Source organism: Hippichthys cyanospilos, chromosome 8 (assembly GCF_059441005.1).
Source record: "Hippichthys cyanospilos isolate Australia breed blue-spotted pipefish chromosome 8, RoL_Hcya_1.0, whole genome shotgun sequence".
NCBI classification, from domain to species: Eukaryota; Metazoa; Chordata; class Actinopteri; order Syngnathiformes; family Syngnathidae; genus Hippichthys; species Hippichthys cyanospilos.
The window spans coordinates 21,257,967-21,271,202 of NC_142376.1; the positions used below are offsets into that span (position 1 = coordinate 21,257,967).

General features: G+C 38.3%; 1 protein-coding gene across 1 annotated transcript in view; it reads left to right on the forward strand.

Moving 5' to 3' along the window:
- Positions 1-709: 709 nt before the first annotated feature.
- zcchc24 (zinc finger, CCHC domain containing 24) overlaps positions 710-13,236 on the forward strand; it is a 67,915-nt gene continuing 55,388 nt past the window's right edge. Inside the window, exons 1-2 of the mRNA XM_088422225.1 lie at positions 710-1,176; positions 5,890-6,090. Coding sequence (XP_088278351.1) covers positions 934-1,176; positions 5,890-6,090 — 444 coding nt within the window. The 5' untranslated portion in view covers positions 710-933. The remainder of the gene's footprint in view (positions 1,177-5,889; positions 6,091-13,236) is intronic.

Genomic DNA, 13,236 nt, shown 5'->3' on the forward strand with positions numbered 1-13,236 from the left:
GCATACGACAAAAATTACGAACATTTTCTTTACATATGAAATAACCTAGATTTTAAAGAAAACGAATGGAACTAAATCTACTTATGACAAAAATACGAAAAGTCGCTTTATTATCCAAGTTTGTAAAATATTGATCTGTATGAACTATTTCAATTGAGTTATTTATATCATACTTTATTTTGTAGTTTAATGAACATACTTTTATGTAATACTGCTTACTGAGTGTGCAATACAAACTTTACTGTAAAGATTATTAAATACGCCACCGGAGGGAGCCATTTTGAAGCCATTCAAGTCTGGTCATCTTGTTTACCCCGACACCTGTAAACTGGTTCATAAATCTGTTACCTTTTTGTTTTATTCATCAAAATCGGGACTGTAATTTTAAATTTTAAAAGTTAAAAAAATCGCCGTTATCATTCCGTTACGTGTTGACGCCATGTATTTTAACTGAAAACGAATTTCGCAATTAAAAAACAAACAAACAAGTACATTGGTGCAAATGACCGCTGGCTCGCACAATAACTATGATTTTATACTGTAGTGGCAAATTTTGTCGATAAAACGTTTGGGCCAAAACGCCGCTCATGAATAGTCATGTTAATCGAGCCCTTGATTGGCCAGCGTTCTCGACGACTCTCCGCCGTCCTCATTTAATATTCAAAGAATCTCTCTCGGCCCAGCTGTAATAAAGGCAGATAGCAGATCATTGAGAGCAAGAGGGAAACTTTTTATTCTGACATGTTAGCGCTATGACTTTTGACTGAGACTTCACTGGGGCCAGGCTCCGGGCGTGAGGAGCGTTCAGGGGCTCTTTTCTCGGGATCAAAAAGGAGAACTCGACTTTTCACTCCGAGGAAACAAGCCACTAAGAAACGAGTTCCATTGAATGTATCAGCGGTGGCAAATCGCAATCAACCCTTTGTATTGAAGATGAGCTTACTGTCTGCCATCGACACGAGTGCCTCTGTGTACCAGCCTGCACAACTCCTCAACTGGGTCTATCTCTCTTTGCAAGACCCCCACCACCAGACCAGCGCCTTTGACGCCTTCAGACCCGAACCCAACTCTTCCCACCCGGATCTCAACTTCAGCAAGAGCCCCGCTTCGGCTGACTTGAGCTCTTCCGTCAACTCCAACTATCTCAACAACTTCTTTCAGCTGCAGCGCAATGAGGTGACATTTATGAGTGGTTTTTTTTTTTTTTTTTTGAGAGCGAGTGTTTCAAGTAACTCAGCTGGATGAATGCCTGTTGTGCAGCGAGCGTTAGCGCACAGACACAGCACGACTATTCTGGTAGGATATATCCGATGTGATCATTTTTATATGGCGCATGACTTCAGCCACTCTTATGGCCGTGTAGTTAAAATGTTTTGTGCAACATTACCCAAACAAAAGTGAAATTTACATTATAATTCAGTCATCCTCAAGTTAGAAACTTCATTTACCTAAATACATATTCATTTGATTCGTGATAAGCACTTTGTAAAATTATTTTTTATGCATACATTTTAAAGTCTGCAAGTTTTGTTAATGTGCTGGGTAAGTGTCAGAGGGGAGGGAGGCGATAAACTAAAAAAAAATATTTATATATATATATATATATATATATATATATATATATATATATATATATATATATATATATATATATACACACACACACACAGTGATGGGACCTCTTATATTTTGTTAGGCTGCATAATTGTATGGCGGGCCAAATAAAATCCTTTCTTGGGCTGTTCAATCAATCAGTCATGTTCGAGGTACATGGACCCTAAGTTCCGCACCAAAGTTTGAAACAGGAAACAGATCCCAATGAATTGAAACTGTGATAGTTTGTTCCCGTTCTGTTGCACAAGGGAGAAGCCAAAATGACTTGCATTAGGCTAAAAGAATTTAGACTAGTTTTAAGCTTGGAGAAGCCAGCTGAGCAGTCAGCAGTCATCATTTTTGACCTCTTCAAATAGACATGGCTGTGCAAACACAAAATCAACTCCTGTTTGCATATTGTCTATTTTTGAAGCGCTGTGTAATTTTAGGGACAAACATGCTGCTAATGTATGCTGGGCGCAAACCTGATACTACACACTGTGCACATTGCAAATACAGGACTTCAGCTAAGGCTCACTAACTGCACATATATTGAGTGTGTTTTATTATACTGAAGTTTTGCTTGTGTTCTTTATAAAGGTAATAGGTATAGACATCGCTTAACATGAAACAGCCCTGAGAAGAATGGGTGTGCACACAATGCATTACACGCAATTGTGTAATGCACTTCAATCCACATGAGAGTAACGTCTTTCAAAGTGAGTGAGCGTGCATGCAGGCTGGAAACAGTTTAAGGGCACTGGGGATTTTGCAACTTACTATGCCGACAACGCCAAGCTAAATAAACCATCTGCAGAGATTTGATGGTGAGATGAGTAAAACAGTTGTTTTCAAGACACGAAATTGCAAATGTCCAAAACTGGTATTGGCTTCGTGTCAATTAATAGAATTACACCAACATAGTGTAGTTCTTAAAAAGACACAAATCATGACACTTTGTCTGTTTTTTTTCCAAGGTACATTAACCCTAACCTAACATAGTTTCCTTTGTAACTTCCTGCAGTTTTATGCTAACTCGGGTCACCCACCAGGCACAACAGCTCCGGTTTTAAAACAACATAGTGTGATTGCCCCCTGATGTGCCGATGCCACAATCCTAAATCTGGCAAAACAAATGCTTGTGTCGCTTGGTTGCACTGAACCTCATTTATGAGCATTTGTAGCACCTCATGTAATCAGAGGTGCCAGTTAGATCCACCGCAGTCTCTTACTTAATCCTGCATCACCTAATAAATAAACAAAAGAACAGTTTCACCCCACTTTTGTGTGAAATCACTTTGGTTGGGTCTGCCAGCTGGAGAGTGAAACCAAAGAATGAAGTTTTGTTGTTTCTCGAAGCATCATCACAACAACTTTGCTAAGTGAAAACACAAACAGGTGTGTGTGTGTGGTAAAGCATAAACAAGTAATACCCAGGGCTGGAAGGCATGGCAAATGGAAAAGCTGAGAATGGACAGGACTCTGATGCTTGATTTACAGTGACAACAAGTAATAAATGAACACGGCCTCAAAGCTGGAACTGATTAGTGAGTCCACGGCAAACTGACTGCAGATATATAGATTTGGCATGGGGCCGCAGCCAGGCTGCCAAGTTTTAGGTTTCTGCGCATTGCAACATTCAACAGCAACACTATTTCCCAGACTCCGGGCCCAATCCCAAAAAATGCTTGACCCTCTGTGATGACGAGGATGAATTTATCTAAGGATGCCATCAAGCCCACTCACTGGGGCCTTTGCTTTAATGTGGCTTTTCAAGAATTTGTTATTAGAGCAGTTAAAGGATTAATCTTATGATGCCAGCTGTAGTTTGGTGGTGAACCATGAACATTTGACAAGACCAAGTCCAATTATTAGTTTTTTTCCTTTGACAGGTTATAAGTCTCATTGTCAAAGTTTCATGAAAGTCTTTTGGTGATAAATTGAAAACAGTCCCAAACTTTCATTCCAGGTTCGACACAGGCCCACAATTTTCCCTATTATCGGGTACATCTTCTCGAGTATATGAGCAACCTTGTACAACAAAACACAACTCTACCCGTCTCTGGATTTCCTGTGATAACTTGAGGCCTGGGACTACCTTAGTTTACTTTACCTCAGGAGATCAAATGAATTTGGACTTGTTTTGGATTATTTAACACTCATGAAAAATTACTTTCTTAAGACATTACCATCATGACTTACTCAAAGCTTGCTTAAATGCAACTAACTGGGGATTTCGAAAGAATCAGAGCAAATGGCCCAAGACTTGCCTCAAACTTGTACCGAATTCATCAAGGTTTGTGAAATACCAGACTAGGGATCGACGATTACCCTGGCATTTAAAATGTTGAGGAATATGAACATGCAGCTTTTTTAGCTTAAAGGATGGCTGAAAATAGACCACTTTTAAACTGTTAATTTTCGGGAACTATTTATTTAAAATTTAATTCAACTATATGAGACATTCTGACCATCTAAATGTGTATTTAATTTTTTCTGACATGCTGATTACCCTGGAAGCACCCCTTCCCCCCTTCTTTTTTTAAAATGATCATGGACTCCAAATATCAATTTTTGGACTCTACTGGACTACCAATCGTTCTTGTGTCGGCCCCGAAAAAACTTCTTTCAACTGTGCTCAGTTTGGGACTTGTGTTGGCTTGGTCTTTGGTACTTGAGCAATGCAGATGTGCCATTAACATGGATCTATGTATAACAGCGACTGACATTCATCAAATAAAGAGCTTAATCTTTCTATTCTAACAAATACTGAAGCTAGTATTTTAAGTGTAATTACGTGTACGTAGTTCACACTTCTGCACTGTGTTTGCAGTTGTAAATTAACAGTGAAAAGAGGCAACTCGAGGACAGTTTTTGAAGCGTGATGTTCACATGATTCAAACGTATGTTCTTTTGAACAGAGTAAGGGAAATGAAGCTCAGTTGGCTGTGCTTTCATCTTGCTTCAATATTTAGATGGTTCATTCAGTGTTGCAGCTGGGTCAGCGGCGTGCTTCTCTGCCTTCTGCAACAATGCAAACTGACCAGTGCTTGTTTACCACCAGCAGCTCTGGTGACATTGCTGATGGTCCACAGGCTGCCCAAAGAACATGCCTCCCATCTTGTTTACAATGACTCATCCTCTAAAAGTCCTGTTCTTTTCCTCTGTGAACCTGCTTAGTAGTTTTCCAGCTCATGACCATAGCTGGGACTCTCGCCATATTTAATGAGAGAAGATATTTGGGCTTTGTTTTGTCCTAATTTTTGATTTCATCTGGTCAAAATGGGAGTGAAAAAAGTTAATATTTTGCATATAATTACATTTATAAGAACATTGCTTTTCATGTACCGTCACAGAGCCTATACCATGCAAATTTTGGCACTTTTGTTCGAACGCTATTTCAAAAACACCCACAAAGAGCATTTACTTTTTTTCTTTCACTCTACTCCAAGATTCTTGTTTGTTGCTACAATCTCAGTAATAAACAAATCAGTGACTTCATTATATCACTAATTGAGTACCAGCCAGTTACACACAACCAGACTTAGCACATATCCACATTCTTCTAGCAGTCAGAGATACACTAGGATGATGCCATAAAAGGGGCGGGGCAGCCACACAGTGTTAGGCATAGTTTAAGGGAGCCAGATATCTTCTGGACCAAAAACATAGTCACTAAAATAAATCGTAGTTCATCGGAAATTGAATAGCTCATGTGCTAAAGTAGATATATAAACATAGATATACCTATGGATAACTGTGGAAAGTTTAATTAAAAATCTTCAACTTGCTGTCAAGTGATAATTATGTTAAAATATGTTCCAGGCTCAAGTGATGACCATTCATGTTTCACTTGTTATCTGGGTGTTCATAAGTTGCGCCATGAAAAATACATGTTGTCAAGCAATTACATATAGACAAAATATTAAATTAAATTAAATATAATAAATTAAATATTTCACCGTTGAAAATGGCAAATGTGTTTTGTACTTCTTTAATATTCTTGACTTCTATGGTGATTTTTCATACTTGGTGCCCTTTAAGATGTCCAAACACGCTCAAATGGATTATTCTTCATTTTCTACGCTTATGTGAGCATTTCAGGTGAACTTTCAGACCACCTCAGATTTTGGTCTCAATTCTGTTGACTTCGGGTCAGTGGAATACTTTGCGTAACATGAACATTAGTGTGAAACAACTACACAAAAGATGGTCTTGGAACAATTGTTTTTGATACAGCACTTGGTACTGTTAGCTCTGGGTTCTAATCTCACACATTTCTCTTTTATTCCGTAGGCCTTAAACAACAGTGTGTATAAGAATGTATCGCCGTATGGCTCCCTGAACAACATTGTGGATGGACTCAATTCACTGACGGACCACTTTTCAGACCTTTCCCTGTCATCAGAGCCAAGAAAACCCAACAAGAGACCGCCACCCAATTATCTGTGCCACCTGTGCTTTAACAAGGGTCATTACATCAAAGACTGCCCTCAGGTAAGCCCCATTTATTAGACAACCGTAAAGATTAGCATTATATGATCATTACTTGTTATTTTTCCCATAAAGGGACTTTGGCGTAGGGCTACACAATTAAACAAATTTTAATCGCGGTAATGGCTGCCACAATTAGTTAAGATGATCTCCACGAATATTAACAATTAAAAAGCCGGCTGTCAAATCAAGCACTTTCAGTCATCCTACCACTAGGGGACAAACACAAGTTCAAGCTTAAGAAATAGAAAGCGAGCAAAACCTGCAGCAGCTGCTAGAGGGGCAGTAGCATTAGCAGCAATCTCAACTGAAAGCTTACCGAATGAGCTTAGCGACGCAATATTTCGTTTTCGGTCTGAACGCAGCAAGAGAGTGCAACGAGATGACGAAGCTGAAGTCGGATTTGCGGCTGCGCATTCAGCTTTCAATTCCACCTTAGAAGCCTTCAGATGGCAATGTTTCCCACTTGTTTACGTGACAAAAGCATCTGGTTTTCTAACGCCCTAATAGACCGTACTGGCTGTCAATTGAGACCCATTTTGAAAAATCTTTTTTTTTTTTTCATCCGTTTTCACTCAGCAAGTAAGTTCACTGTGTTGCCTTGTGTGCCAAGTTTTTGCTGTATTGTATGAATTTGTTTTAATTATTATTTACTTCATTTACTTTAGTATATTATTATTATATTTAAGTGTCAAGCCTTGAAGCCTTGTTTATATACTGCTTGTTTAAAATAAGTGCAATAAATAGACACGTTTGACCAAACATGATGAATAATCATGAATAAAAATTGTGATTTCAATATTGACCAAAATAATCATTATTATTATTTTGGACATAATTGTGCAGTGCTACTTTGATGGTGGTTTACTTTAATTATCCTCTATTGATTCTTGTCTTTTAATTTGTTTCATATGAAATGCGGACCTTATCGCAGCCTCTCTCTGACTCACTCCCTCACGTTGCCTCTCTCTATCTGCTCTGACCTACTTGTAAAACAAACTGGCCTCTGTCTTCGGAAGTCATGTGTGCGAATGTGTGTGTATATTTCTGTGCTCGCCTTCCTCTTGACTGTGATGCATTCAACCAGCCGCTAGGAATCATCCGTCATAACCGCCATAATAAACAAATCAGGGTGGTTTAAGGGTTAAGTTGTGTATCACTGTATGGATTCACCATTTAATAGCTCTAAACACCAACAGCTGTTTTCTCTAATACAGCCTAATGGATTTCATGTATTTGCTCCACTCTTCTTGCTTTCCTGTTTCATTCTTCTCTGCCCCAAGTTTTTTTGTGGCAAAAAAGCCCCCAAATTTTCATGACTTATCCATCAAAACTGATGAAAATATTATAATTATAAACTCTAGGTTGACATCTCTCAATCAGAAAACAGCTTTGTTTGAAATTATGATGTGACTGTCCCCTCCAAGTGACATCAAAACATTACTATTGCCGCACACATTATGCCACCCTCTGCACCCTTGCCCTGAAGTACAAACAAAAAAAACATCCATCCATCCATTTATCCATCCATTTTCTAGAGCTGCTTATCTTCACTAGAGTCGCAGGCTTGTTAGTGCCTATCCAAGCCGACGATGGGCAATAGGCGGGGTACACCCTGAATTGGTAGCCAGCCAATCGCAGGGCACAGAGGGACAAGTCATGCACCCAATCACACCTAAGGACAATTTAGTATGTCCAATACACTTGCCATGCGTGTTTTTGGAGTATGGGAGGAAGCCGGAGTGCCTGGACAGAACCCTCACATTCTCGGGGAGAAGATGCAAACTCCATATAGGAAAACCTGCATTTTATGAGCAAGCTGTATTTGAACTCAGATCCCTGAATTGTGAGGCAGTCATGCTAACCACTATGTCACCAAGCTGCCCAAGAAAGAAAACAAAACAAAAAATACATTACAAAAGATGAAGCACAGCAAGACTTTCCTTAGGCATGAAAATCACTCAACTTTTGGCGAATTTCGCTGTTATGAAACTAAAATATGTACACCTGTAGATCCAATGCGAAAATGTTTCCGGGTGGGGTGAGTGGTTATGTAGTGGGTACATTTACATGCATGCAAGCAACTAATCTTTATTGCATTTGCGGAGGGGGGTATAGTGGTACCCTGATTGAGGCCAAAACCTGAGGATAACTTTATGATGCAGACATAATTGCAGCTTCTTTCCACTGTCAATGAAACAAATTACATATTCAAGTCACTCATCATAGAAATATAGAAGTCATTTTCCCCCTTTCTCCAAAAGTGAGGCTTTTTTGGAGCATCAGAGTTTCACCGTTTGTTTACTTCTCCTTACAGCAAGTTCCCCCCTACACCACCCTACTCCCTCTTGCAATGGCAAGGTTTAAACAGCATTGCAACAAGTATTTTAAGTACTTTTGTATCAAAAAGACCCAGATTCCTTGCTTGTTCAGAACACAAAGCAATGACTCATTCAAAGGAAATAACCTGGATTTGTTTATATGACCACATATTTGGGTTAGCAAACGGGTAACTCATGTGCCTTTTTCAAAATTTTAAAAACCCTCGGTTTACTGTGCATATTCATATGGCATTTACTCACCCAAATGTTGCCAATATTCACCCAAATGTTGCCAATATTCAGGTTTTAAAAGGAATATTGAATTCTAGCGGTTAAAGTTCCCTCTCGCCACCATGACTTTCCATCATCAGAAAAAAAAAAGAAAGAAACAGGCATGAGGCAATCATTTGTGCCTTAATGTGCTGAAACCACTGCTGTGGGCTGTCGTGCCAAAAGTTGGGCAAGTTGATTGTTGTGGCATGGATGCTTATATGGAATTCCGTAATTTTTTGCTCAAGTCGGGGTGGAGAACGGGAGATGACAAGGGGATGAGGGTAAATCATACTTCTTTTACTCCCTACTCAGAATTCTCAATAGAGTAAGTAAACAAGCTACAGTCTTTTTTTATCCTCTTTCCCTCTTAAAGGTACAGCCAGGGAGGCTATCCTTTATATGTCATCATAGCCCTGTACTTTCGACGATCTTGTCACACATGAATAAAAAGTACAAAACTTGCAATGTAACGGCCTCATTGACAAAAAAAAAAAAAAAAAATGAGCAGTGAAGAATATCGTGCAGCAAAAAATATTGTGAGAAACATACGGGGAGATCGTGGCACTTTTGATTGCTTTCCCAAGTGATGTTGTAGGTCGGTTTCTGTTGGTTTTGTAATGAGTCTTTGCTATTTTGTTTGTGATTAATATTCTTTTGTTTGTTAGATTTTTTTAATTGCAATTTTTAATTTGTTGTGTTGTGCTGTCTTTTGGAATGTGTGTTTTGGTTTTGGTCATTACTAATTCTCTTTTGTTTATTTTTCTGATTGTGATTTTTTTTTATTTGTGTTGTGTCATTTGTAATCTACGGAGCCCCTCTGGTGCCAAAGTATAAAAAAGAAAAATAATTGCACTAATCCGTTGGCTCAGTTTACTAAATGGCGTGCGCAGTTTGGAAATCAATTTGCTCAGTTTAGTAATCTGTGCGCACGGTTTACTTATCAGTTTGCTCAATTTAGTAATCCGTGCACACCAGAAGGGCTCGTTAGTAATGTGTTTTTTGTTTGCAATTATATATATATATATATATATTTGTTGTTTGTTCTTTGTGTGCGTTTTTTTATTTGTGTTTGTTTCATCTTTTGTACGTGTGTCTTTTCAAATAATTTTCTTTAATTTTTGCTTGTGATCATTTTAGCATGTTTGTGTTTTGTGATGTATATTTACATTTAGCAGTAACCTTTCTTTTGTTGAATTATTTGTTTATGCAATTTGCAGTTTAGGGCAACTTGACCTCAGTTTAGTGATAAAATGCTCCTGCAAATTATTGCAGCTTTTCGAAGTAAAAAAAAAAAAAAAAAAAAAAAAAAAAAAAAAAAAAAAAAAAGTGTCCAATACAGATAATGCACAATATCTATTTTTTATTTATTAAAAAAAAAAAAAGATTTCTTTTTTTTTTTAAATACAGTACAGCTTTCCTTCTAGAGCACAGGTGTCGAACACCAGTCCTCGAGGGCCGATATCCTATATGTTTTCAAACCTTTTCCCTCAAAAACACCTGATTCAATTGATTATGATCATTTTGAAGCTCCTGCAGAGCTTGCTAATGAGCTAATCATTTGAATCAGGTGTGTTGGGGAAAGAAAACCGGAAAACATGCAGGATGCCGGCCCTTGAGGACTGGAGTTCGACACCTATGCTCTAGAGCAATAAGGGAAAGTCTCTTTAAATACAGTAACAGTGGCATATCAAGTTAAGATTTGCAGATTTTGCAGACGTTCACTTTGGTTGTCGTCTGGTGACCTGTAAAGGCAAACTCCATTGTGAGGAATGAAACCAAATAATGATTTCACCGGTTAGTATAAAATGTATTACACTCACTTTTTTTTCAGTCAGACTCTGCTTTTTTCATTTTCTATTGCATCTTATTCTTCTCCCATCGGCTGTGTGAGGTACAATGGCGAATCCCAGCGCTATGTGTTTCTTTTGCATGGAAAAGTAACGAGGAGCAGATGTGAGATTAAAATGCTTTGACTGGCTTTATGACATGATGGCTGGTCTCAGGAGGTCCGTAAAAGACCTGTGCACTGATGAAATATCTTGTGCACAAAGCCCTTATCCAATGTGTGGGAATTAGATCATCTATTGACCACTCTTAATGGGGATTTGTCCCGAAGTATTTCACGCAAGAAGTTAGATTTGCCTGTATTTTCACAAAAGTATTGCTTAATTGTGAGCATTAATAAAATAACTGTGATGCTCGTGATTGGAGCGAAGTGTTCATTCATATATATATATATATATATATATATATATATATATATATATATATATATATATATATATACATAAAATCTAGCATGTTTGTTATCGACTGTATTGCACTTGGCTATCAACCCAGCTCTGAAAACCACAAGATGTCAACTTTAGAGCATGTCCTCTTAAAATGATACGTTGAAACGCTGTTTAAATAAGCTCGACAATGTCAGTAAAAACCGTGAACTCTATCTTGCCAAAGATGTCAGCATTCCTGGGTCAAACTCAAAATCAAGACTCCTTCTGGTTTTTATTTCAGCTGTTGTTTAACTGCCAGCAGTAATTCAAAATGCCGCAAAGTCTCCAAATGGCGTCCACACCTACACACTTCATCAACATCTGTAATGCTCTTCTAGGCCGCCCGCCCGTGACTTTACCCTCCAATTGTGCTATATAACTTATAGTGTTACCTGCGGTCACTAGTTTCCTGACCACAATATTGTGTATTGTGTGTAACACACATCTTGCATTGATGGCAGCTATGTTGGCATAACCCATTTTGCAGCACTTGCATTTTTATTTTATCCATTTCTAATGGGTTTCGGGACGATACATCCAACTTGTTGTCATTAGGATTTAATTCTATGTAAATATACTGACTGCCCAGTTACTACTGACTAAATTAGTTTATCTCCTTCTTCCTGGAGTTTGGGTATCTCTTCCAAGGCTTGGTTCTGTGTGGAAGGCGCTTAAATAGCTGAGGTCACCAAAGCATTTATGTGTTACTTGAATTCTAAGACTTTTTTTTTTTTTTTTTAAATCACATGTTATAACTGGAACCACCAATGGAGGAATGGAGACAATAGTTCTGGGTAGTCAAGAGAAAACCACAGGCCTGGCAGCCAGCCACTTCTCTTTGTCACAGGGACAGAGGTGTTATGTAAATTGGCTTTTATTTGGAAAATGAGGTCGCTCCCCCAGTCATGAGCAGAATGCCCCTCACAGCCACTGTCACACCTTGGCTTGTTTCCAAGATGTCTTGCACTCTTGTTTCAACTCAAGGGGACCAATATACTCTCTGACAATTGGCCTCACAAGATATAACTGATGAAAACGGTGCGCAGAATGATATATGCTTGCATTTGCTGATGAACTAAGTTAAAATTAGTAGACGGTTAAGTGGAGGGGGGGGGGGGGGGGGGGGGGTGTTTTTTGTTGCAAACATTTATAACAAAACCACATGCACCACCTAAGCCCGTGGTGTCCAAACGTTTTTGCAGTGAAGGACGCACATATATATATATATATATATATATATATATATATATATATATATATATGTATATATATATATATATGTATATATATATATATATATGTATATGTATGTATATGTATGTATGTATGTATGTATATAGAGCTACACAGGCGAGGCATTTAAAAAAAATCAATAAACCCGCATCAGCAATTGAAACTTATCATCATACATGATACTGCCAGAACTTAAAATAATTAATAATAATTTTAGATTATTTGTCAACAAAGTTTTATGAAGTCCACCAAGTGTTATGTCGGTGTGGCATGTTCGCGACGGATGTAGGAAGGTGGATCCAAAATTCAGGTAGGCAGGATGAGATGGGCTGAATAAAACGATATATATCTCGCAGAAGCTGGGCAAAACACGAAACACTCGAGCGACACTAGAGCTGGAACACGCTCATGACAGGTGACCCAAATTACACTAACGACAGTCGCCCTGGAAAAAGAATACAAACCCAAAAGCAAAATAAGTAAAACCAAGACTGAACCTCACACCAAAAGCAGGCAAGCTTTAACATGATTGTACGCTAAATTACAAATCGCAATAGTCAAGCGAAAACCACAGGCCTTGCAGCCAGCCATATATAGTTCTCTGCTAGCCTAAAATAACTTGATATTATCATAACTGTAATAAAATATAATACAGTGGGCCCCCGTGTTACGAACTTAATCCATTCAGCGGCTATGCTCGTAGCTCGAATTGCTCGTATGACGGGCAATCCAAACCTATGTTAATTAGTGAATGCGTGCAACGCGTGCAAAAACCTTAGGTAAAAACATCATGACTTTATACACATATTAAAAATTTCTAACATAATCTACTGTACGGTTACATTAAATAACATAAATATACAAAGGAAAAATGACATTTACCTTTGGGGCGACGTGACTTGAGCTGGGTGGAGGCGGAGAGGAGCAGAGACCAACCCGCAGAATTTATTTATTTATTTTCTTAAACGAGAACTTTTTCCTCAAACTAGAACATATCACCAGCGATTTCCTTCTCTTTAATCCATAATAGAAGAAGCCTCTCCATTTTG